This window comes from Phascolarctos cinereus, unplaced genomic scaffold (genome assembly GCF_003287225.1).
Source record: "Phascolarctos cinereus isolate Bilbo 61053 unplaced genomic scaffold, phaCin_HiC Scaffold_3;HRSCAF=262, whole genome shotgun sequence".
Classification (NCBI taxonomy): Eukaryota; Metazoa; Chordata; class Mammalia; order Diprotodontia; family Phascolarctidae; genus Phascolarctos; species Phascolarctos cinereus.
This window is the reverse complement of record NW_027555736.1, coordinates 30,974,808-31,001,658: the sequence shown is the minus strand read 5'-3', so window position 1 is coordinate 31,001,658 and position 26,851 is coordinate 30,974,808. Positions and strand designations below refer to the sequence as shown.

Below are 26,851 nucleotides of genomic sequence, written 5' to 3'. Positions count from 1 at the left end.
ATGTTTAATATGACTGTACATGTATAACCCATATCAGATTGCTTGCCATCTTGAGGACAGAAAAGGGGAGAGAGAGAGAAAAGAACTTGGAATTCAAAATCTCGTAAGTGAATGTTAAAAACTATCTTTACATGTAATTGGAAAAAAAATACTATCAAATGGGAAAAAAAAGAAAAGAAAAGACAGTAACTTGGGTGCCCATCTGCTTTGTTGGAGGGAGTTTCCTCACCTGGGAGGACTCTATCCCAATTAAATCAAAGGTCCAGTCCCAATCGCCTTACATATGTTTATATATGTACATGGCTTGTCTCCCTTAATATAATGTAAGCTCCCTGGAGGTTGGAATTGTTTCTCTTTTGTTTCTGCATCTTCATCTCTTAGCGTAGTACCTGTGGGACTCACATAGCATGGGGACTCACACCTACACCACTAAGTGTCTGGAGCCTCAACATAGGGTCTTCCATGACTTGCTGTGGCTGAACTTCTGGAGATGAGGTGGAGAAAGCAGAAGAAAAATAGGGTTGAGTAGTTTTGCCTTCACCTGTCACCTGTTACCCTCCTGCCATCCTTCTGAGCCTGGATCCTCTTTCTCTCCTTGCCCCCAACAGCTTTCAGATACACAAAAGCAAACCGTGCTGAAGAAGCACCCCAGCCTTCCCTTCTCCTGGGCTTCTGCTATGAGGACTCTGTTTATGGACCAAGACGTTCCTTCATGTCCATCCTCCACCACTCCCGACCCTGACTTCCATCTTTTGTATATGTCTTAGTAAAGTCTAAGATAAAGCTTGAGTTCTATCATCGATCCAGACCTGTGACATCAAACTCAAACAGAAACAGACTCTCAGATGGACTTTAAAAACCACAAGCTAACATTACCTGTTTTCTATTGGGCTAGGGGGTGCCATAGTGCATAGAGCACCAGGCCCGGAGGCAGGAAGACTTAAGTTCAAATCTGACCTCAGACACTTACTAGCTGTGCGACCCTGGGCAAGTCACTTCACCCTGTTTGCCTCAGTTTCTTCATCTGTCAAATGAGCTGGAGAAGGAGATGGCAAACCACTCCAGTATTTTTGCCAAGAAAACCCCAAATGGGGTCATGAAGAGTCAGACACAACTGAACACAACAATTTTCTATTTTTTTTTTTACTTATTTTGTCAAATATTTCCTAATTACATTTTCATTTGGGAGTGTTACAGGCCTTCATCTAGACCCAATACCCCCTTTTCCCTTCCACTCTAATAACTAAGGTCTGTGTTTCCAAGAGTGGTACCATTCCTCTTGAGCTGATCCCTACCCCTCCACATCCTACAGAATCTTGGGCCAGACGACCTTGTTTCTCTGAACTTTCTGAAATCCATTCTCCCAACATCTAGGGTGTCAATTATAAAGCAAGTGACGAGCATATATGCCTTTGTACATGGGGTACAAAGGCAATAACGAAACACTGTTTGGGGATTCTGTTTCCCATTAATCGCTAGGCTTCTCTATGGCTAATCTTCATGTGGCATCTGGCTTAGCAGATGTATGTGGGCAGTTTTCTTCCATCCCCTCCAATTTCAGGGTAGAATTCTCTTGATCAAATGTGCAAATCTTTGTGCTTTCCAGCCCCCATTAGAATTACTCCATCCTTGGAAAAGAACCCATCATTCCTAAAACTCCAACTCTGGTCTAAAAATCCAAATGATGTTCTCTTATTAATCTAATAATATCCTTTAAATCTAATTATCTTATTAACATATTAATATAATCCTATCATCTAATTAACATGCTCACTTCTCATATCTGTCCCTCTCTTCCGAAACCCGCCCTTCCCTGGCCACCTGTACCTCTAACCATCTTCTGTTTTCTGCCCACAAGTTCACAATCTCTAGAGATGCTCATACAGCATCCTTTCATACAGGTACCATTCAACTCATTGGAAGTCAGTAAAGGGCGCTGGGTTTAACCAGTCTCCAGAGGCAGTCCGGTGTGCCCCAGCTAGATAAATACTCTTCCAACTGCCACTTCCTTCCTGATGCCTTTCAGTAGTTAACACTCTGTGTCTAATCAAATTATATTGTGCTTACTTAGTTGTATACATGTTATCTGTTCCTAATAGAATGTAAACTCCTCAAGGACAGGGATTATTCTATAGCCTTGCACAGAGCAGGCTCTGAATGTTGGCTGACTTGAAGACAATAAACTTTCTGCTTTTTCGTGGAGGGTCAGCACAAAACTGTCTGGGTACATCTCAGCAGAGGGTCTCCAAGCACCAGACTTTGTCTTTTCCTCCTGTGGCCAGTCCTAGAGCCTAGCAAAGAATTTATAGCTTTAGAGCTATGATTCAGACAACATCTAATCCAACCACTTCATTTTACAGATGGAGAAACTGAGGCTCAGAGAGGCACCCGAAGTCACACAAGTCATAAGTGGCAGAGATAGCATTTGAAGGCCACGTTCTCTCATCCTGACTGGATCTATGGATTCTCACCATCATTCTGTGGAGCACAGGAAGTTGCTTCCTCTTCAGGGGTTCAATTCCATACACCATGGGAGTCTTCAAACCTACATCGCTTCAGTGGTCCACTGGTCCTCCTTGTTTCCATTTTTCTGTCCTCCGACAGAGGCTGCTTCCCTCTCCTCCCACTATGTGGCCCTATCACCAACTCCTCTTAGCAATGCAGGGTCATTTAAATAATGATGATAGCTGACAGTTGCATAGACTTTGCAGCAAAGAAGCATTTTCTATATTAAGCAATTACATTAGACACTGTGATTAAAAAAAAAGATGGAAACATGGTCCATATGTATATGTTGTAAGCTTATGCATACTTATACAGGGTGGCTGTGTCCATAGGTGCTTTGGAAATAGGAGGCATGAGGTGGTCAAGAAAAGAGAAAGAATAAAACCACCCCCTCACCCCCAACCCACCTCTTCCTCCTAAAGCCCAAATCAGCCACACAAAAATGGCTCAGGAAGAAAGGCTTATCCAGTAAGGCCTGGCCCTCCTTTCACCCCTTTGGAGTCATCTGAAGCCCAGCTAGGTTTTCCTTTATTTGGAAAAATTTTGTAAATTTCCCCCTCTGCCACAAGGAGCTTTACATTCCTCTCCTAAAATATGCTAATAATTAAAATAACTGGGGGAAAATGCAAGTCAGAATAGCTGAAATTCAGAGTCACACATTGATTTTTGCAGATGGTTTTCTTCATACCACTACTCTACAGTAAATATACTTCCCTTAGTAGGCACTCTACTATGGATCCTCCATCATGGATTATCAATCACAGAATGTGTATCATAGACTCTCCATCATAGACCCTCCATCATAGACCCTCCATCATTGATTCTTAATAATGGAATGTATATCACAGACTCTCCATGATGGACCCTCCATCATGGAATGCGTATCACAGACTGTCCATCCTGGAATGTGTATCACAGAGTCTCTATGATGGCCCCTCCATCACAGAATGCATATTACAGACTCTTCATCATGGACTCTTAATCATGGAATCTATATCACAGACTTTCCATGATGGCCCCTCCATCACAGAATGCATATTACAGACTCTTCATCACGGACTCTTAATCATGAAATCTGTATCACTGAATCCCCATGAAGGAACCTCCCAGGACCCTCCATCACGGACCCAACCAGAGAAAATGCAGCAAGAAGCTTCTTTTAGGCCCAGAGCACCAGGCAGCCAGGCAGTTCTAGGACATTCTTACCTCATCAATTTTCGTCTGTCGGCAGGGGAAGGAAAAGGTAAATCCAACAGGTAAATTCTTGTCTTTGATATTCTTTTTCTCCATGAAGTCACCCAGGCATTCAGCAACATGATCAAAAAGCTAGAAGGAACAGAGAGGAGAAGATGACCAGCGGCTCAAAGTGAGAATGGTGTTGACGGGGGAGAACATGGTGCTCTCCAAATCAAGAGGAAAAACACACGCTCTCCAGAGACTTTCCACTTTCCAAAGGCTGTTACAAGGAACAAGAACAATTTCGCCTTGGTGGAGGAAAGAGCTTCCTCCTACGAGAGCTGCCCAAAAGGGGAATTCATGGACGGCCTTGGGAGGCCATGGCAACCCCCTCAGATGGCGGAGGAGCACTTGTTGGGGAGGTTATAGTGGGTTTGTGGAGACTTCTTTTGGGTTTGGGTTGGACTAGATGCACTGCCCTTCCAACCCTGAAATAGAGATGCTATGGTTTTGTTTGGGTTTTTTTGCCCATGCAGCTCCTTCTACAGCTCTCGTGGTTAGGAAGCTTCTCTTCACACTGACCCAAGACTAGTCTCTTCGAGCTCCACCAATTAACTGTTCCTGGTTCTGCCCTCCAAGCTCAGGTAAAATCCTCCTCCACATGCCTATCCTTCAGATAGGACAAAATAACTATCATGGGCCCCCTGAATCTTTTCTTCCCCAGGCTAAACATCCCCCCTTCTTCACCTGATCTTCCTCTGTCATGGACCTAAGGCTCTGCCCTGGCCGTTTCTCCTCCATGAATACAAGACAGCTCTGTCTGACAAGTCAGGCCCCACACCATCATGATTAGCCACTTAAAGAGAAGCCAGTTTCAGAGCTCCATCGATAACTTCACTTTTCGGCTGAATGCCAGCCTGCTTGGGATTTTTGCTTGATGAAAACCCACTGGCTTGTGAAGGCTGACAGGATGACAGCAGGGCCACTTAAGGCTCATGGAGGCAGCCCTGGAGAGGTAAGAGAAGCAGGGACAATACGCTCCCACATCTGAGCCAACAGCTGCTGCCTCCAGTCTCAGCCCCGGGCTCTTAGCGGGGCAGCGTCTCCCAGCCAGGGGCCTTCTCCAACACCCTCCCCACCACTGCCGGGCTAAGGCCCCGGAGGACAGTCTCTGTGTCATTGCCCCGACATCCGACTTGGCCATCACGACAACAGAGACGCTGGCCCATTATAATTTATAACAGTTTGCCTCTTCCTCGGTGCCTGCTGTACCTTTGGACACTAAAGCAAGCATGGTGGCTGGATACATGTGACTCATCATTCCCTTTGCAAGCCTGCATAAGCTTCCCTTGACCTACATGTGAGACTGGCCTAAAACCTATTCGAAAACCCATTCCAGTACAGTGGGGGGGCCTGGCGTGTCATGCAATTGCATACGGGATAGGTTGCGTGTGAAATGCACTCTTCTGGTCCACTGGAGAATAAAGAGTACACATTCTGCCCCCACTGTGTCCTTTCCATCTTGCAGCGGTCCCATAAGGAAACAACTACTATCATCCCCATTTTACAGAAGACAGAGCTGAAGCCAAGTGAAGCTAAAAGAGGCAGTGTGGTATAATGGAAAAGAACACTGCTTTGGCATCAGAAAATCTGGGTTCAAATCATGGCTACCCTAGGCCTCAGTTTCCTCATCTGTAAAATGAAGGAGGTGGGCTAAATCAGGGGTTCTTAACCTTTTTTTGCATCATGGATCCCTATGGCAGTCTGGTGAAGCCTTTGGACCTCTCCCTCAGAATAATCTTTTCCTTCATAACTGAAGGAAATGCTCAAATTCAGTTGGATATTAGTGAAAATAAAGATGGATTTTTTTCCATCCAAATTCACAGACCCCCTGAAATCTATTCCTAGACACACACACACACACACACACACACACACAGAGACACAGGTTAAGACCCCTTGGACGAGATGACCTCTGAGGTCCCTTCCAGAGCCACACCAAATAAATGTAGGCCTTCCTTCTTCTAGGCCAAGCACTCTCTCTATCGGGCAATACTGCCTCTTAGTGGAAAAATGTCAGTCTATAGTAGGAGATCTATAAAAGCTCACACAGGGAGTGCCCATCACTGTCTCTTTCCCTGTGGATGGCCAGATTGCAGAAGCAGGAAGTCAGCAGCTGGAAAGACACTTGAAAACAGCCAAGTCTTTCACGGCTGATCCTCATACAATACTGCTGTTACTGTGTACAACGTTCTCTTGTGCTCACTTCACTTTGCATCAGTTCATGTAAGTCTTTCCAGGTTTTTCTGAATCTGCCTGCCAGTCATTTCTTACAGCACAATAGTATTCCATATACAAGAACATGTCTAGCCATTCCCCAACTGATGGGCATCCTCTCAATTTCCAATTCTTTGCACCACAAAAGGAGCTGCTATAAATTTTTTTGTACCCATAAGTCCTTATCCCTTTTAAAAAAAATCTCTTTGGGATACAGACCTAGTAGTAGTATTGGGGAGTCAAAGGGTATGAACAATTTTATAGCCCTTTTGTGCATAGTTCCAAATTGCTCTCCAGAATGGCTGGATAAGTTCACAACTCCACCAACAATGCATTAACGTTCCAATTTTTCTACATCTTCTCCAACATTCATCATTTTCCTTTTCTGTCATATTAGCCAATCTGATAGATGTGAAGTGGTACCTCAGAGTTACTTTAATTTGCATTTTTAATCAATAATGATTTAGAACATTTTTTCTATATGACAATAGATAGCTTTGATTTCTTCATCTGAAAACTGTCTTTCCATATCTTTTGACCATTTATCAACTGGGGAATGACTTGTATTCTTATAAATTGGACTCAGTTCTCTGTATATTTGAGATTTCCATATTTGCTATATGGAAAGACACCTGAGAAGCAGAGTATGGTATCCCTGAACTAAACCAAAGAATGACCCCCAAACTGGTGTAGTCTCGAGGGACTTAGATCTGATAGAAGACAAGCTAGCCCCTGGTGACTCATAGCAGCTCTGCCCTAGAAGTCTCCTGATTCATTCTCTCTCTCTCTCTCTCTCCCCCTCCACCTTGACTTAGCACTCAGTACCTTTCTAATGCATTTCACCCAAGTCTAATTTATAAAAGTTATGCATCTAGATGGCTTGTCCTACCCCTAACCCCCTGCCCTTGGCTACAAGCACCCATTACTCCCTCCTCCTGGTGACCACTCTACTGTCTCAACTGTATCCATTCCCCTAGTAGAATGTAAGCTTCTGAGGAGTGCCTCATGTTCATGTCTGTATCCCCAGTGTCCAGTGTGGAGCTTGGAACATAAGAGAGGCTAAATAAAAACAAAGCCTTGGGAGCTGGGACTTGGGAGGCAGCTGGTGGCACAGTGGATGGAGTGCTGGGCCTAATGTCAGGAAGACCTGAGTTCAAATCTGGCCTCAAACCACTAACTAGCTGTGAGACCCTAAGCAAGTTCCATAGCCGCTGTCTGCCTCAGTTTCCTCAGCTGTAAAACGGGGATCATAATAGCACCTATCTCACAGAGCAGTTGTAAGGACCAAAGGGGTAAAGTGCTTAGCACTTGAGGCACATAGTAAATGCTTCCTCAAAGTTAGGGACAACATTTTATTTATCTCTGTTTCTCTAAGCATAGGGGGAAGCACTCAATAAGTGGATAATGAGTGGAATCAGGTCACTCTGGAGCTAACCTGGCCTTTGCCACTTCCTGTGTGACCTTAGGGAAGCTAACTAACCTCTCTGAAACTGAGTGATAAACATGGGGCTGTGAAGCTCCCCCTCACCGGGCTGGGCAGCCCCTTCTCAAAAGCTTGCGTGCTTCATGGGACACAGAATGAAGTGACTTGGGCAGGGTCACTCAACCAGGAGATGTCAGAGGTCGACCTTGAACCCAGGGCTTTCTGACTCTGAAGTCAGCTCTCCCTTACACTGTGTTGAAATGTGCGATTCAAAAATCATCTTCATGACCACAGGCTGAGTGAGATATGCCTTTCAGACAATTAATTACATAGGAGGAACAGAGAAAATGGGGCAGGTGAGTATGTGATGAGCGAGGGATAACTTGTTATGTAAAAATGCTGGCAAACCCAGAGACATTTATTAACAGCAAAGGGGGAAACAAACAGAGAAAACAGTGTTTGAATCAGATGCGAATCATGTTCTTATAAAAATAAACAGCGAGATGACCTCAGGCTGCCCACACAGCACCCTGCACAGAGAAAACTGGTCCAGTTTCAACAGGCCAGGACAGAACTGTTATGGAAAAATTCCGTGCTCTGGGGCAAACTCAGGCGAGCCTAGCAGTAGGGGTGCCAGGGAGCTCTACGGAATGAGGCAGCCTGGAGCAGAAGAGGTGAAGGGAACAGGAGGCCAGGAGACTGAATGGGGTAGGGACTGCACAGACACTGAGAGCCAGGTAGAGGTTTTATTCAGAAGGAGGGAAGATCTGGAGGTCCAAAGGTGACAGCCATCCAGATCGGGGCAGGAGGGAGGAGAGGGTGATGGGGCAGGGGAGCTCCCCGCCTGGACTTCTGTGTCAGAGGCTGCAGGATTTGAGCTGCCGGGCCTGGGAGGGTGCCACAGGGTGCGGCGTCTTCAGGAGAAAGCTAGGATTCAGTAAGCACCTGGAGACGGGAGGAGCAAGGGAGGATTACAGGACAGAGCAGGGAATAAGGGTTCATTAAGTACTTACTAAGCGCGGGAGCTAGACAGATGTGGTCTCGTTTGACAAGAGAGAGCTTTAGCGATGGAAAGGAATCAAATCAAACCTTCTCGCTGTACAGATGAGGGAGCCAAGGCCTAGAGAGGAGAGGGGACTCAGCCAAGCAAAGACTTCCCAAGAAAGCGGCCAGGCGAGGACTCAGTAAACGCCTCTCAACCCCTACTGCAGCAGCAGGTTGTCAGAGGACACGCAGCAAAGTGACCGGGGAAGGGGGAGGGATGAACCGACTGCAGAAGAAGGGGTGCTGATCTCAGGCATTCTCGGCCGCCCTGGCATTTGCTCTACCCAGGCCAAGTGGCTTAGCTGGGCCAGGGAGAGCTCAAGTCAGTGGGGTGCTGGGAGGGACCGGGAGAAAAAACTGCCCTCCATTACTCAGTGAACTCCCTATCGCCTCCAGGATCAAATTATAGAGTCCTCCGTTTGGCATTTCGAGCTCCCCGGCTTCCTCCTAGACTCCGCTCAAATTCCGCTTGGTGCTGGAAGCCTTTCCTGACCCCTTGTTTGCTGGTGCCTCCTCTCTGAGGTTACTGTAGCCAAGTACCCGCCTATTTACACGGTTCTGTCCCACCAGAATGTAAACTCTGAGGACAGGGGCTGCTCTTGCCTTTCTGTGTCCCAGCACTTAGCACAGTGCCTCACACACAGTGAGGACTTAATGTCTACTGACTAACTGAGGAAGAGACTGGAACTTGGGGAGAGGAAGTGACTTTCCCAAAGTCACAGCTGCGATACAGTAAGTAGCAAAGCCAGGACTAGAACCCAGGTCTTGACTCCCAAGCTAATCCTCTTTCTACTACACCGTACTACTATGAGAATAAAGCCTCAAATGATCAGGCTGCTTATTTTCATCCTTATATGACCCATCTGAAATGGGTCAGGAGGGAATAGTGTTATTTTGTCAACAGAGAAAGCAAGGCTCAGAGGCCAGATAACAGGCCCCTTCTCTGGGCCATCTGTCAAATGAGGCTTCAGAGTGTATAAGTGTGTATAAGTCACTTCCCCCAACAGAGCCTGTTTCCTCATCTGTGAAATGAGGGGTTGGCCTTCATGGCCTCTGAGTCTACCATCCTATGACCCATCAGGAAAGTCTAGATCATGGGCCTTCCAGCCTTGTCTGGAGCCCCACTCAGGGACAAAGAGTTGGTTCTTTATAGAATGCAGACGTGGTCCTCCCCCCGCTATCCCCAAGCAAGCACCTAAGCAGGGTCTGATAATGCATCATGGACAGAGCCTGTGAGTCATCAGAATGGCCTTGAATTGGCAGAGCCAGGATGTCTCGTCTGCCAGGGGAAACAGCCCAGCCAAGGTCAAAGCCACATGATGAGCTCGAAGGCTTTTCAGAATGGAAACTGGATACCCTCGTGGCCTAGGAAGTGGCTTGGAACAGATTGACTGGAAGGCTGATTAAATCTGGATCGATCTTGACCAGAAAAATGAGCCAGAGATACTGTTAACCATCGCTGCCTGACTGGGAGAAGAGGCACAGGGTTTCTCACTTTCTGCCTCCTTCTGACGGGGATCTGGGGCCATCTTGCCTCCCTGTCAAGGCCCAGTAGTCCTTCTGATGGGAGACCACTCCACCTTGGAACTGGGTGCAGAAGACACATAGCTCAAAGGGGAGGGTGCAGGGCTCCTAAGGGCATGGATACAGCCTGGTTTCTACCAGAGAGGCTAGTGTGTGGTTCTGGAATAGGACCACCTAGGTTCAATCCTCCTCTGGATGCTAACCACCTGTGTGACCCACTGGGCAAGTCACAATAGTGTGGTCTCAGTCTTCTCATCTGTAAAATGAGGAGATGGAGCATGGTGGCTTCTGAGGCCCCTCCCTCTCAGTGCTAGATCTGTGATCCTCTCACTTTCAGGGGGCCTCTCTTAGGTGGCTGTTATCTGTGATAGTGCCCTGCCCCCACCCTTTCCCCATCGAGTGTTATAGAGTGCCAAGGACCTGATAGGACCTGGAGGTATGGAACCTTAATAACCCTTGGCAGCCAGGCACGGGTGATAGCAAAGGTAGCTATACCGAGTCATCCACTCCGAGGGCTGGAAGGCAGATCACCTTCAGATCACCCATATCAACCCCCACTCCTGTTTACAATATCCCGCTTACAAACCTCCAGCCACGGGGAAATTCATTCCTTGTCCACAGCGGCTCTGTCCATTTTTGGAGAGTTCTAATTGTGAGTAAGGTTTTTCTCAGCACCTCACCACCTGAGCCTTAGCTGAGGTAGGGCGAGGGGTAAGGGTAGTGCATATGTTGAGGGGTGGGGATAAGGACAGCCGGGAACAGACCATTCTGTGGAAGTAATCTCTACAGGAAGAATGTTTCCTCCAGATAACCCTGGGGCCGCCAGAGTGCCAAGACACTGAAGACCCCTAAGATAACGAAGGGGACTGATGCCTCTCCCTACAAGGTGTATGATATTTCCTTAACACACCCATCTTGACTCAACAAAAGGCTTAGCTTTCACTTGCTTACATAGAGGATGGCTTCCCACCTGGCAATAATCTAGATAAACTTCTAATTCCTCCCCAGGCTCTAAGGGCAACGACAGAATGTTTCACCACAAGATTCTCTCTAGAATCCCTAGTTCCCCTCAAGCCTCGATTCAATCGCCACCTCCTCCTCCAGGAAGTCTTTTCTGATTCCTCCCAGCTTCTAGCACCTCCTCTCCCACCTCTCCATTCCCCCTAAAACTACCTAATATTGATTTTGTACATATTTTTATGTGTAAATATCTTCCCCCAAGAGAACATAGCCCTTAAGGACAGAAACTGTTTCGTCCTGATATCTTCATCCCCCAGCACATTGTCTGGCACACAGTGGATTTTAATATTAAATCAAGTATTAAGCATGTTAATAAATACTTGTCGATCTATTATTTAATTCTGTGTCAAGCAGGTGTCTCTGCTAATCTGACCCATTCAGGTGAAATACAGGGTTGTTGGGGTTTTTGTTTGTTTTGGGGGGCATCGGATCTGAACACCCAAGAATTGACTTTGTCACAGGTAACCTTGGTACCAATGTTGGAGAGTTGGCCATCAAGAGTTAATGGGTGGAGACCAACTAACATGGTGGGGAAAGCAGGAAGTACCACCAGGCTCTCTCCTACAATTACTCCACAAAGACGGAGAAAACACGCCAGTCTGAGTCCTGATCAGGAAATCCATGGAAAAAACCACAGTGAGCCTTTTTTCCAGCCCAGGTGTCCTGGAGAGGCAGTGATGGACACAGCAGACTCTGGGGATGGAGTCCAGCCAGGACTATCTGAGGACTATCACAGGCTGGCCTGTGCTGGGAGTGAAACCAATGCCAAATGGTAGCTCTGTCACTCACTACTGGGTAGTGCTAGATCACAGGTATAGCAGGGGAGGGGACCCTGTGCTTACGGATGGTAGCCCAGGACAAGGGGCAATGGACTGAGGGTGCCAATAGACACACACACACACACACACATACACAGAGGGAAGACAAGGTCAACATGGGAATTTGTTTTGCTTAACTATGCATATTTATTGTGAGGGTTTTGTTTTCTTTTTCAATGGGTGGGAGAAAGAAAATGAATGCTTGTTAATTGGGGGGAAAAAATCTTTTTTTCCCCAAGGATTAAGGGGTGTGGGGGGAGATGTGGAGGATTACTCACCTGGGTTCCACTGCCATTCATTATATTCTCCGGTGTTTCATAAACCTCTGACTCCATCTGAACAGTCTGATTTTTCTCATGAGACACTTGCACTCGTAGAATTCGAAAGGAAGACCCACCAAGATCCAGAGCAATGAAATCTCCTTTTTCTGTTTAAGGAAATAAAAAGTGTCACGTCAGATGCCAGTCCTGAGAAAAGTCATTCCATCCATCCTATCATAACAGTCCCTGTTGCTGTTCTGGACTCTCGCAACATCCTGCCTAGGGAGAATATTTGAAGAGGTTTTCTTGGTTTTATTCTTCCACCCATTCTATGTTCTAACCAATCGGGTCTGAACACTCTTTCCCATCTCCAGAGCTGCTCAGGCTGCATACTGGACTAGGCATCAGGAAGACCAGGGTGAAAGGTTAAGCATTTTACAAGCCTTAGAGTGTGACTGAAATATCAGTTATTATTATTAGGCTCTTTCCTTGACAACAAGACTCAGTCATGGGTTTCTCTTCCCTCCCTGATAGAGGGATGGGAAATCAAAGTCTTTCCAGCTTGGGAGGAGCTGTCCAAGGTGATTCTCTACCAGCATAGGTTCTGGGTCAGTCCACATTTATTTACTGTGCTTGGAAAAGAGCTTTCCTCAGAACAGTCCTAGGAGCAATACAGTACAGGCAATGTTATCTCTTTACAACCAAGACCAAGAGAGGATGTTTTTTCCCTAAAGTTATCGAGGAAATAAGTGCTGGGAGCTGGGATGCAGAGTCACATAACATTAGAGTAGGAGAAGGATTGGAAATGAACTCGTGCAATGAAACTGAATTCCAGGTCATTCTACTAACCAAGCTTGACCTCCCAGAAGTATTATGAGCTTCTTTACAGAGGCAGGGGTCTATGGGGGTGAAACACTACATTTACTGTCAGACTCAGTATCTGTGAGTTTTGCAGAATTGCTTTTCCTCTCTCTTTTCTAATTCTTTGTGATAAGTGATGGCTCATTAGGCAGGGAAAGGGGAGGAACATTTTAAATTGGTAAAGGAAGAAAAGTGCTTTCAGTCATTCATCCAGGTGAAGGCTCTGTTTCACATGAGCTCCTCTGTCTAATCCGATGTGAACCTGTTCAAATACGATCAGAGAGAAGGAACCCAATAACCCCCAAACCTGGGGCTGTGCCTCCCCTGGTTTCTCAGGGAAGGGATTTGGTTTATTGGGCTCTTCACAGTTCCCCTGTCAAAACAAAATGGTGGCACATGTTTCTTAAAGGCAGAGATTGGCATGACACTGAAATGATTGCCTATGCCACACCAGCGGGCACTCACTAAACATTTAAATGCCTACTGTGCAAGGCACTGGGGAGCCAAAGACAAGAATGAAACAGTCCCTGCCCTCTAGGGATTTACATTCTGTTTCCATGTATAATTACCTTTTAATATAGATATATCCCCAGGCTGGAAGCTGCCTTACAGCATCTTGAGCTTCTTGGTATTTCCCCAAAATCCTAAGGAAGGTGCACTGCACACAGCAGGTGCACAATGTTTGTTGATGGACTGGCTGGTAAGAGCCACCATCTTGGGTCAACCATCTAGTCCATTCAGGCCAATAAAATCTGGCTCCAGCATACCATTTCCAGGTTCATTTCATATTACTACTCTTTCATGCACACTATGTCCCAGTCCAAATGGCTCACTTGCTATTCTCCGTCTTTGACCTCCACACCTTTAAACAGAATGGTCTCTAGGCTTAGAAGGCACTCCCACCTCACCTCTACCTTTTAGTATCCCAACCTCCATTCCAGAATCAGCATATGTGCTAGAGATGGTAAAGTGGGCCCACAGTCTGTCAATTAGTATTTATTAAGTGCCTATTATGTGCCAAGCATTGTATTAAGCACTAGTGACACAAAGAAAGATCTCTCTCTACACACACACACCCCCATAGATTTATCAATGCAATGTTCCAGCTAGCTTATTTAGTGCCCCACCCTCATTCTATAGCTGAATATGAAGAGTCTTTCCTCATGTCCCCAGTTGTTATGAATTCTCTCTTCTCAAATAACAACATATCCCCATAGCAGTATGGAAATTCCTTAATGGGAGAGTTGGGTTTTTTTTTTTAATATCTCCATTGCCCAGCACATAGCAATCCTTGCTGGATTGGATTAGATACCTTATGGAAGGCCATGGGTGCTTTTGTCTCTCTTTGTATCCCCAGCACTTAGCACAGTGCCTGAAACATAATATGCTTTAAAATATTAGGGAAAATAATTCCCACTTGCAAAACAACATTTGCATATTTTATGGAGTTATGAAAATAACACTTTGTAATTTTTTTTTGTCTAGTCCTGTGATTAAACCAATGTGGGGAATTAATCCCTGGTGTGAAAACTCTTTCCATGAATACAGACAGGCTAATCTTCTATAATTTACAATCTTAGTTAATTTACAATCTTAGTTGCCCATGACACAGAGAGGTGACAGACTTCTCCATGGTCACTGTAGCTAGTCAATCTGAGATCCATTGTACTGAGTGAATAAAATCGAAACTAAATAAATACCTCCCATTGTCACACTCTAGTCCTCAAATTATCCTGCATTTACTTATCTATGTATATACTACAGTGCCCCTTCCCTTGTCTAGCATAAAGACAATTCCTTGCTAATCACCATTATAGCCCTAGTTCCAAGAATATTGCTTTGTATATAGTAGATATTCCTATGTTGTTTTTTTAATTGGACTGAATAAAATAAATGAACAAAAAAGATTAGGTACAGCTTTTGAAAAAGCTTCCAATTTCATTTAATACAATTACCACCTTGGAATCTTTTTTTTTTTAAGGCAATTGGGGTTAAGTGACGTGCCCAGGGTCACACAGCTAGTAAGCGTCAAGTATTTGGTTTGAGGCTGGATTTGAACTCAGGTCCTCCTGACTTCAGGGCCAGTGCTCTATCCACTGTGCCACCTACTTGCCCCTGGAATCTTCCTTTCTACCTCAGACCATCCTGACTACCAGGAAGCCCCGGAAGCAGGCAGCTAGGGGGTATTGGGCTTGGAGTGATAAAGACCTGAGTTCCAATCCACTTCTGATACTTACTGGCCATGTGACCCTCTGCAAGTCATTCAATGCTTCTGAGCCTCAGTCGCCTCATTTGTAAAATTAGCGTATTGGACTCAGTAGCTTCAAAGTTCTCTTTCAGTTCTAAATGTAGTTTCATCCCTAGAGAATCTTTCTTTTGTTTGATAGTATCTTATTTTTTCCAATTACACGTGAAGACAATTTTTAACATTCATTTTTTAAAAATTTTGAGTTCCAATTCCCTCCCAAAAACCGTAAGTAATTTGATATAGGTTATCTATGTGCAATCATGCAAACTTATTTCCATCTTAAGCCTCTTTTTTTTGGTATGGAAACCTAGAAACCTGGGCTTGGGAGGCAGAGGTCATTGACTCTGGCCATGAGTTAGGATATTCCCTACCAATGGACCCTAGAGTCCCTTGAAGATGCACCCACTTCGGGTTACTTTTCCAGCATTTCCCATTAGCCCTGAAGCCAGAGTGACTTCCACAAGAGCATTTATTAAATAAACCATCTGAAGGGCCACTAGCAACTCTCCACTTTTTAATGACAGCCATGCAGGCAGAGCATAAGGGAAAACAAACATTGGGACAGATGTCTCTTTCAAGTGGGAGTCGGCCCTGAAATACAGTGCAAACAAATGCCACCTTGCTGAAATGCCTACCTTCGCTCTGCTTAGAAATTCAGCTCCTCACGTTGGAAGCCAGGTTGTTCATTATGGCTCACCTCCTAAAGAAAGGGATGTGTCCCTGTCTTCTGCAAGTCAGTGCTGACCACCAGACAAACTGCTCCTAACTGTCAAGGCCCTCTACAACCACTTTAGCTGGATACCTCTATTACCTTCACTGGCACTGATTGCTACCCCTCTATGCCTTCTCATCCCGTGTGATTCTCGTATGTGCTTTTCAATGAATCCTTTCTATCTCTATCTCCAGTTCTTCTCCTTAAATTACAGTCCCATTTTGGGAGGCAGCATGGTTAGGGTTCTAGACTCCAAGTTCAATATGAGTGAGTCGGAATTCCATTTCTGACCTTTATTATTTGTGTGGCGATGGGCAAGGAATTTAACCTCTATGAGTCCCAGTTTCTTCATCTCTAAGATGAGGACAAGAGGGCTTGTAGCATCTACCTTGCAGGGCTGCCACAAGGCTCAAATGAGATGATTAAAGCACTTTGCAAACCTAAAAGTGCTCTATAAATGCCAGTCATTATTATTTCCCTGAACATCTCCATCTAGAGCTCTTGACCACACCTCAAACTCCCAGAATCTCAGAGTTGGAAGGGACTTTGGACGCTAATTAGCCCTGCCTGTACCTGAGTTGCCCTCTCCCCTATGGCATCTCCAACAAGTGGCCACCTGGTCTCCACAAGACTTCCAGTGGTGGGGAAAGGGGATGGGGACAAGGAGACTGGACCTCGCTCTATCAATGCAGACGGACACCTTTTCTACAGCTTGGCCGCTCTTCCCTGGACTGGCTGAACACGGGAGTCACATGGTCAAATCCAAACTTAAGGGGCATCATTTTGCCATCAGGATGTACGCTGGATTGAGATAGGGAAAAAATTAAGGCAGGGTGACTCCTTTAATTGGGAGGCCGTTGCAACAATCTAGGCAAATCTACATGGAACTGAAAAGCTTTCTGCATGGACAATAATTCTTACGGCATTTAGTACAGTGCTGGGCTCATAGGAGATATTTAAGAAAGAGCCCCGGACTCAGGGTCAGGAGAGACCTGGGCTTATTCCTGACTCCCACACAGACCAGCCACGTGACCCTAAGGCCTAGGCAAGTCACTTCATCTCCATGCCTTGATGTCCACATCTGTAAAATGGGGATAGTAACACCTTCAGTACTTACCATACAGAGTTTGTGAGAATCAAATGAGATACTATATGTAAAGAGCATTGTAAACCTCTATAAACACCAGTTATTATTATTATTATTATTTATTACTGTTTTTATTATTCAAAAGCCTGAGCAGATATTTCCCTGGCCCTATATCTGAGAAGGGAATTTCTCCACATTTAGTTTCAATTGTTCTTTGGGTACTTGGGGATTGACACCAGTTCCGTTGGTGACTAATTACTCTGCTTGGAGCTGTGATTAATATTTTAGAAGTAGAACAGGACCATCTGATTGCCTGTTCTGGGGCCCCATCCTAGAGGCTCTGGGAACACGCACACACTGACCAAAGGGTCTAGAAAATGTTCAGTAAATGCTTCAAGGCCTCACTGCAAGCTAGCCAGGGTATATGTATGGGTCAAAGGATCTGTTATAAAAGATGTTTTAGGGATATGAGAAGGCCTCCCCTGCCCCCCTTGGAGGGTGGGAGGCAGGGAGGGGGGAAGTCCACAAGTGGTCAGTCACACATTGCATATATTTTTAATATATCAGCCAGTTGTGGCGACGTTTTGCTTCCTCTCTTAAAAAATGCTATTTGTCCTATGGGATGGCTCTCTGGGAAGGGAGGGATGAATTTACATAGTGATGTAAGAAATGGAAAGCATTAATAAAAATTTATTTTTATGAAAACTACCACCACCCTTTTTCTCCTCCCGGCTGCTGCCACCTAGAGTCCCAGTGCAGCCTTCAGTGACTGTTTCCAGACTAGAATAGTGACCCCTCCTCCTGCCTCCAAGCTCCGGTGTGCTTGCCTCCAGGGACTAGGAGCCTTCTGGTTAGAACCCTCTGATTAGGAAGGGAGGAGGGGAGGCGGGAGAAGGGGAACAGCTGAGTCCTGAGGGTAAAGACAGGTGCTCCTCAGCTGGGACAAAGCCCTACCCAGGCTGCACCTGCTGGAGCCTCAGCTGAAAAGGCTCCGATGTCCTGAATCAGTAGGGGGAAAGCAGAGGCACAGGTGACCTTGGGGAGATATCATTTTTCCCTCTCTGCTCTTACGAAGTGGAGATCAGGTGACTTTTGTTAGGGCCGATCGCACCCACTTTAGCTGCCTTTCCTCCCTCTCTGCTAACCTGCTACAGAAAGGGGCTAGTCCCAAGGGGATAAAGGTTCCAGGACCCTTCAAATAAAATGCCTTTTTTTTTTTTTTAACAAAAGGGCTCTTGTCCTCTCCAGGCTGCGCTCCTGGCACTCTGGGATTTTCAATACCAAGTCTTTCAGACTCCCTGGCTTTCATCGGGGCTCAATTCATGCGTCATCCCCTACAGGCAGCCATTCCTGATTCCCCTCCCCCTCCCAATTCCCTGTGCCCTCCCTCTCCCTAATCATCAGTGTAGCCTCTGTCTACAAGTCTCCAGAAGGGAAAGCAGAGGGCTAGCCCACCCAGCCCTGTACTCAGCACGTGGAGATCTTCCTAGGACTGCCAATCCTGGATGGGACTGCCAAATAAGGAAACTGAGGCAGCCTGAGGCCTCCCGAGCAGTCCATGGCAGAGCTGGGGTTTGGAGTCATGGTATTGAATTTCCATGGTACCAAGCTGCCTCCCACTGGAATGGCTGGTTGTTGGACTGCCCTGGGTCAGTCTGAGCTTGATATGGAGGCTTCCACAGTAATGCCAGGGATGAAAATGCCAATTTGTGCCCCAGACACAAACACCGCCCGCTGACCCAGGCGGAGGAGTAAACAGAGAGGCTGTGACCCCCTCATCCGGCTCTGATGGGCAGACTCACAGCACTCAGGCTAAAAGCAGGCTGTGGTGGGAAGAGGAAGGCCCAGCAAGCTCCCAGGTCTGACCGTCTGGTGCCTCCGGGCACTAAGGCAGCTGCTGCCCGGCTCCTCCTGATATCCATTTCCTGAGCATCTTACCCCTTCAAAGCCAGAGGCCCCTGGGGAGGGAGAGGGAAACCAGGGGCAGCCGGGCATGAAAACGCAGAGAACATCCCTGAGGAACCTCGCAGGCCCTTCCCAGGATCTGCCTAGCCATCTCTGCAGCTCATGAAGCAGAGAATGGCCCGAGGCTGCTCACATGGGGCCAGAGCCTTCAGGCTCCTCGTTACAGGGCAGGATGCCCTCCATCAAATGGGCAGGGCATATTCTCAGATAGGTCAGGTCATGAGAGCAGGCCACAAGAGCTTCCCTGTTCCCACTCTCATCCACCTCCAGCCTTCCCCACTCAGGAGAAGGGCAAAAATCTAATAGGACTCTCCAGATGTTCACCTCACCAACGAATTGGTGTTAATCCCAAAGCACCCAAATAACAACTGAAACTAAATGTGGAAAAATTCCCTTCTCAATGTAGGGCCAGGGAAATGTCTGCTCAGGCTTTTCAATGACAAAAACAGTAGTAGTAATAATAATAATAATAATAATAATAATAATAATAATAATAATAACTGATGTTTATAGAGCACTTTTTTAAGGTTTACAATGCTCTTTACATATGTTATCTCATTTTATTCTCATAAACTCTGTATGGTATGGTCCTACAGTGACCAGGTGAGGCACTGGGAGGTGGGTTCAAATCCTGCCTCTCACACTATCAGACTCTGGGCAAGTCATGACCTCCCTGGGACCTTGGGTTCTTGGCCTCTCCGCTCCAGATCTACAATCTCACAACCCATTCTTTTTTCCCTGACTTCAGGGGATCTTGTTTCTCCATATTGAGCAGATCCTATGGAAGCCTGAGGTCCCCACCCGGGAAGACCTATATGAACTGACACAGAGGGAAGTGAGCACAGCCAGAAGAACTGTGCCTGTGTTATTCTACAATGCTGCAGAAAACCTGAAAGAGCTTCGATCAGTACAGTGACTCCAGCAGGCTCCTGCCTCTGGGCAAACTTACCTTCTCAGACACGGCCCTGCATGGGGTGAATTATTTGTGGTGGGGGCAAGCGGCGTGCAGTGGGTAGTAACAGAAAAGCAGAAAAGGAACAACCGATAAAACATCATAAGAATCCACAGATGCGAAACAAAGAAGCCTCGAAGGCCATGCAAACAGGGCAATCTTGTTACTACCTAGTTAAATTATTCAATAGACACATGAAAAAACCAAGGCAAGTGAACTCTTTCACACACAATAAGCTCCTTTGCCCTTCTTTGTATCTTGAAATGTTTGTATTTTTTAATGACTTGGTTGATGGGGGGAAATAATTTTAAAGCCCCCACCTGGGAAAAGGGAAATAATCTGCCTCAGCAGTACCAAGGCTTCTTCAGGTAGACGACAATTACTTTGAAAAGCAGGGCAGCAGAGTGGAAAACTCATGAGATTAAAAGGCAGAGGGCCCAGGTTCAAGCCCCAGGTCTGATGCTTACTAAATGTGTGACCCTGGACAAATCCCTAACCCTCAGTTTTCCACTCGGTGAAATGGAGATTGTTGAGAGCAGGCCAGGCAGCCTAGACTGAACATTAGGAGGCCAGGCCTGGAGTCCCATTTACTAGCGGCCTGGCTTTGAGTGGAGGTCCTTTTCCCTCTCTAAGCCTCTGTCTTCTCACCTAGAAAATGGGAATAACAATGCTTACACTGTCTCCCTCAGCATTGCTCAGATAAAAGTACTTTGTGAATACCTTAAAGCACTGAGTAAATGTGAAATATTTTTTCCATCAGGTTTTCTTGAAGGAAAGTACTTTTTGAAATGTCAAAGTGCTGCATAAATGTGAAATATTTTTTATTTGGTACACTATAAAGAGGTCCTAGAAAGCTGAAAAAATTACTCTCCAAAAAGCTCCTGAGTGAACTTTCAGACCGAGGAAATCAACAACAGTGATTCAAAGCTGTAACTAAGGCAGGGCAATCAGAGCTTTGCTCCAGAGCACTAATATCTGATGGGACATACTTTTTCCTGTGGGCAGGCTGCCATCCCTGGATTGTGGAACCCTCGAGGACACAGGATCAGAGCCATAACTAGGAATTCTTGGCCTCTGCCTCGGTCAGATCATACCTGGAGTCCTGTGTTCTGTTCTGGGGCCACATGTTAGGAAGACATTGCAGAGTAAAGCATGTCCTAAAGTGGGTGACCAGGACGGAGCTCCCAGTTCTCCTCTGGCTTAAGCCAAGATCCAGTTCTCTTAGCCCCTGACCTTGGGCCAACATCCCCAGGGTCTGTGATCACTGCGGCATTCCTCTCCTAAGGAATACCCTCCCCCCTAGGCACAACTGTCTGAAATGAGACTGTATACCGCTGCAACTGTCACCAATCCCCACCTTGCTCAACTGTTTTTTGCCCCAGGTCTATCTAGAATCCCAGAGAGGCCAGGACCTCAGAGGTCAGCTAGCCCAACCTGTATCTGAAGATTTCCCTCTGCAATATCCAACATGGAGGTCATGCAGCCTTTGGTCAATGACCTCCCCTAAAGGGCAGGGCATGATCTCTGGGGATACCTTTTCCCTTTTTGGACAGCTTTATTACAAAGCTTTTCTTTTTATTAGCCAGACATACCTGCTTCTCTGCTAACTCTCACTGTTTTCTGGTTCTGCCCTCTGATGCTGAGCCCTGAAGGCAGCAATTAGTTTCCTAAGCCTTCTATTTGCCAGGCAAAATATCCCTGCTTAGGGGAGGGAGAAGAAGAAAATTTAAAACTCAAATGCTTATGGAAGTGATTGTTGAAAACTAAAAATTAATTAATTTTTTAAAATATACATCCCGCCTTCTTCCACCCAACCCTGTGCAGCCTAATCTTCATAAGCCTCTCTCACCATCCAGGTCACCCTCTTTAGGACATATTTCCACCTGTAATGTGTTTCCTAAGACGTCGCCCCCAGAACGGAACACAGGACCCCAGATGTGATCTGACTGGGGCAGAAGTCAAGCATTCCTAGTTATGGCCCCAATACTGTGTCCTCCAGAGCTCCATGATGAAAGCACTTCTTTGGTAGAGGCCATGTGCTAAAACACTAGACTTAAGAGTCAGGAAGACTTGGGTTTGAATCTCACCTTGGACCCTTCCTAGATTAATCTCTCAGGGCCTTGGTTTTCCCGTCTGTAAAATGAGAATAACAATAACAATAATAATAATAATAATAATAATAATAATAATCGCAGCTACCTCCCAGGATGTTTTTGAAGGTCAGACATGATCTGTGCGTAAACCTTGAAGTGCTACATGTTAACTACTTCTGCTCCCTTGACACACTATTCCACAATACGCCCACCATCTTACCTGAGCCATCAGGAATGGATCTCACAAATGTTGGCAACATCTTCACAGAAGCAGTTATATTATAATTTCTGGAGAGGCCGTTTATCATAGCTTTCTTAAATCGTTTTGTGATCTCATTAAGCATTTCATCTGAGAGCCGCATGGAATAAAGATACTTATCGATCTAGAGGGAGAGAAAAAAAAGACTTAAATGAAGGAGGGCAGGATGTGCCTTTCTGGGGCTCTGGATTAAACTCATAGTTAAGTCTGCTGGGCCCTCATGATTGGTCATTCAGTCCTTGGCTTCCCACATGAAAATGCTCAATATCTGAATGGAAAATTAGTCTATGGATCATCTTGGCCTCCTGACCCTACTCATACTTTCCTGATCCTACTTCCAAAGGAATTTCCATTCTAGAATGTCCTCTCCCAAAATGACCGCTCTCTGGCCAGTGGTCAGACACAGATCTCACAAGAAAGGCCCCTGGGCTGTGTGTGTTTATGAGTGAGTGTGCGTGTAATTCTTCTAAGTCACACAGGTGGAGAAGCATTCTTTGTCCTAAGCATTTCCTCAGGTGAGGCATCTGAACCAGTAGGAAAGGAAGCCATGGTGAGCTTCTCAGAGCACAGGGTCTACCAGGAGGCCAACCAGCAGGAGGTCATAACTAGGCCAGGATTAGAAGGCAAGAGGAATGGATCCAGGCTAGGACCCATTGGGTTTTCCTGGCATGCGTGAAGAGGGATATGAGAGGGGATTTGTGGCCTGACTAGAGGAAAGCTGGAACCTGATTTCCGTAGGGGCCACACCTCCCCTTCTCCCCTATCCCTGGTTCAGAAATTTACTGATTGCAGAACATGCAGTCCAGCCTGCAGGCTCTACTTCATATTTTTGCCCTTCCTCCTTGGTCCCTCCCAGAGACAGTCAATGCCTTAGCAATTGTTGGCCAATCTCACCAGCATCCAGAGGCCTGACCTCCCCCTCTCTTTATCTCCAATTCAGCAAGACACTGTGCTGGGCACAGTTTGGGATCTACAGAGGTCCACTCTCAGGTAACATACAGTCTAGAAGGGGAGACAAGACCTATGCACACATGGATACAACAGAGGAGGAGGGTGCTAGTACTCACAAGCAAACTGCCACAGGGCCCGAAGGAGGAAGATATCTGGCTAGTGGCCATGAAGGAGGTGATTTTTGAGCTGGGAGAACAGAAATTCCTTCAGGGCAGGGAGTCTTTTCATCTTGTCTTGTATTCTGGTGCAGTACTTCACACACAGTAGGTGCTTAATTGCTTAATATATGCTTATTGAATTGGATCACTCCCTGTGCCCTTAAAGGATTCTGTAGGATTCCTCCAGCTCATGGGATCATAATATTGTGGGATTTAGGGCTTGAAAGGGGCCTCGGAGACCATCAAGTCCAATCAACCCGCTCAGTCTACAGAAAAGGAAACTGAGTCCCAGAGAGATCAAGTAACCAAATCACAGATTTAGGGCTAGAAGGGGCCTTGGATGTATCTAGGCCAACAGTTGCCTCTTTTTACAGAGAAGGAAATAGAGGCACCAAGAGGCTAAGTCATTCACAGAATTGCAGTTTGGGACCTCAGAAGTCATTTTTAGGCTAAGCAATACTCTCCTTCCATTTGACCAAGTAGGGAACTGGATTACTGAGAAGTTCACCCCTAGATCACCACAGTTGTAGTTAACTGTCAACATTGTGTCTCATTTATCTCAGGAGTGGAGACGGTGGAGAGGGTTTCAGGGAAGGGAAGGTCGACCTGGTCATGTGCTGCGGGGAGATTGAGGAGGATGGGGAGAGGGAGAGGGCGTCGGATCTGTCAATGCAGGCCTGGGTCGCTGGACTGACAACGACAGTCAGATGGAAAGAGGAGGAGCCCGAGCAGCAGAGTGAGCACGAGATAAGAGAAGAGCGTGGCATGGGCAGACTTTTCCAAGAAATTCAGCAGAAGCAGCAGCAGAGGGGGGTGGGGTGGTTCCCAGGGGCTTGGAGGTAAGAAATGGCTTTCCTTTTTTACTTTTCTCTGGGAGACCCGATCATGAGAGGAACGATCCAGGGTAGAGAGAAAGACAGAAAATGCAAGAGAGGGATGAGAGCAAATGGGGGTTAAGAGAAAGGAGGAGATGGGCTCCAGAGCTGAGCCTTGGAAATGAGATGCAAAGAGGGGATGGGGAAAGGATGGAGAAATGACAAAGGAAAGAGGAGGGAAGTGGGGAGATTGTTGGTATTTTAATCCCAACTCCTGCATTTTACAGAAGAGGAAACTAAGAAACAGCAGAGGTGGTCACTCACCCAAAGTCAGAACAAAGGCTGTCAGCTCTGTCTTTCCAGGCAGACTCGCTAGTTCCTGGACCATGCATGAGTCATAAACTGCCCTTTCTCTGTACCCCTCTGGCATGCCGAGTGTGGCATAGGAGCTTCATAAACACTCAGTAATTGATTTTCTTCTGTGTGGGGACTGTGACGCTCAAAGGGATCTCAGCACCCATCTAGTCCAACCCCTTCATTTTCATGATGTGGAAACTGAGACCCAGAGACATCCGTGACTTGTCCAAGGTCACACAGATAGGGAGAAGGGATTTGAACCCAAGTCTGCTTAGCCAAGGCTGGCACACAGTAGATGCTTAATAAATGTTTATTGACATGACTGACTCAGGTGGTTGGAAGGAATCTCTGACACCATTTCAATCAATCAACCATCCAGCCAATCCACATTTGTTTATCTAATCCAGCCCCTTTCATGGTCCAGGTAAGGCTACACAGGTAACAAGTCTTCTGACTCCGAAGCCAGGGCTCTTTCCACCAGACTACCTTGGACAAGTCACTTTCGCTCCTCTACAAAATGAGGGGTTGTACTCAGTGGTCTGGGGTCCCTTCCACTTCAAGACCTATGAGGCTGTAACCCAGCACCACTTCTAAAGAAGTAAGGAGGAAGCAGCCAGCTGACTTAGGGACCCCTTCAGGTCAGAGACTTTTCCCCCTTATGTCTCTCCTAAAAGCACACAGGAGGCACTCAATAAGGAAAATCCAGCTGGCTTAAAAGGTAAACCGAGTCACTGGGGCTCCTTTCTTTCCTCCTAGTCTGTGCCCCTTTCAGTCTTACCTTCCATGGGGGATACCCAGCTCCCAAAGCAGCCTGGGGCTCTGGAAAAGCTAGGAGCCCAGCGCCGAGCAAGAAGAGAAAGAACATAATGGAGGAGGAAAAGAGGAAGTGTTTGGCACACACACCAAGGCATGCTAGCTCCTCATTCCCAGCAGACAGGTACAAGTCTGGGTTGGGAGAGTAAAAAAGGAATCAGGCAGCAGGGCCATGAGTGACATGAGAAGCTGGAAGAAAAGCCAAATGTTGGTTGGTTTTCTAATGGGCTGCAGGATAGATGATGAAGAATGTACCCTTCCTGATACAGCATGAAAGATTAATATGCAGAACGAGACACATTTTGGACATGGCTAGTACAAGAATTTATTTTGCTCAACTCTGCTTCTTGACTACAAGGTTTTCTTCCTTCTTTCTTAGGAAGAATGAGGGAGATAAAGAGAAAAAGCAAATTCTTGATAATTGAAAATAAAAATTGTTTCATTTAAAAAATTAATTAATTAAATGGGCCTGTTTACTCCTTTGTAAAATGAGAGTTAGACTAGGTGAGTTAAGCTAAGATTAACCTACAAATTCCCCTGGTTGCTTTCCTGAAGAATTAGATCGATGAACCTCTTGCTTTCTCTGCCAGCAGCTCCTAAGCATCTGGTGGACTTTTACCAAACGGTCAGAGCTCGTCACCCCCGTCTCCACGTCCTCTCCTTCCCAGCAGGCTTAGGCTCTTGTTCTGTCACCTTCCTCCGCCTCAGAGAGGGATTCCCAGCCCCCATCTCTCCCTCTCTATGAGGATGCCTCCTCCCATTCTGGCTGCTTCCTATCTCCCTTAGCTGCTTCAGTCAGGTCGTCTAGTCTTCAGAATTCCCTCAAGACTCAGAGAAAATGTCTCTCACTTTCCGATTCCCCAAACCTCACTTTGCAATCTTTTTTTTTTCCTGGGTGGTTTTGGAAAACTGAATAGATCCTCAATTTTGATGAATCCTTGCCTAGAAACGGGGAGATTCAGAGATGGATGAAATGACCTTTTCCAGCTCCTTCCAGCCCTAAGAATTGATGATTCACAGCATCTACGAAGGGGTAAAGACCTCAAGGACGAGGAGGAGCTCTCTTTTCTCCGTCCATCAGCCCTGTTCCGGCGGCTTTCCTTCTCTCCCTTTAGTCTCAATCCTGTGGTTTGCTACTGTAACAAGGCACTCCCCCTTGACCTTCAGCTGCCCCTCCTCTCTGTTCCCAAGCAGAGGAAATAATACTGAAGGGCATGAGTGCACTACAAGTTTACCCTTCTAATCTCACCAATGTTACCTGACTTTGGTCACATTCTCCAAAGGACCTATTCCAAACCTTTTCTGCTCAGGTTCAGCTCAAGATGACCTTGCCTCGAGTGGGTCTGCTTCTGGGAGCCAAGATGGCAGAATAATCACTCTCACCCTTCCTCAATGACCTCTAAAAAGCCCAGAAAATATAGAACCAGGAAAAACCCTGAGCCAGCAAAAAGACAGGACACAGCAGTCTTGTACTCCAGGAAGCTTTGGGGATTAATGGGAAAGGCCCCTCTTGCTCTGAGGACGAGGGAGCAG

At 46.3% G+C, this 26,851-nt stretch overlaps 1 protein-coding gene across 2 annotated transcripts in view; it reads right to left on the bottom strand.

The window, feature by feature from the left end:
- Nucleotides 1–26,851, bottom strand: part of LOC110200049 (hexokinase-1) — a 139,870-nt gene that overhangs the window by 33,507 nt on the left and 79,512 nt on the right. For both annotated transcript variants that reach the window (XM_020975146.2, XM_020975147.2), the window contains 3 exons: nucleotides 22,186–22,348; nucleotides 12,066–12,214; nucleotides 3,712–3,831 (listed from right to left, as the gene is read on the bottom strand). In XM_020975146.2, the coding sequence (XP_020830805.1) occupies nucleotides 3,712–3,831; nucleotides 12,066–12,214; nucleotides 22,186–22,348 (432 nt within the window). The remainder of the gene's footprint in view (nucleotides 1–3,711; nucleotides 3,832–12,065; nucleotides 12,215–22,185; nucleotides 22,349–26,851) is intronic.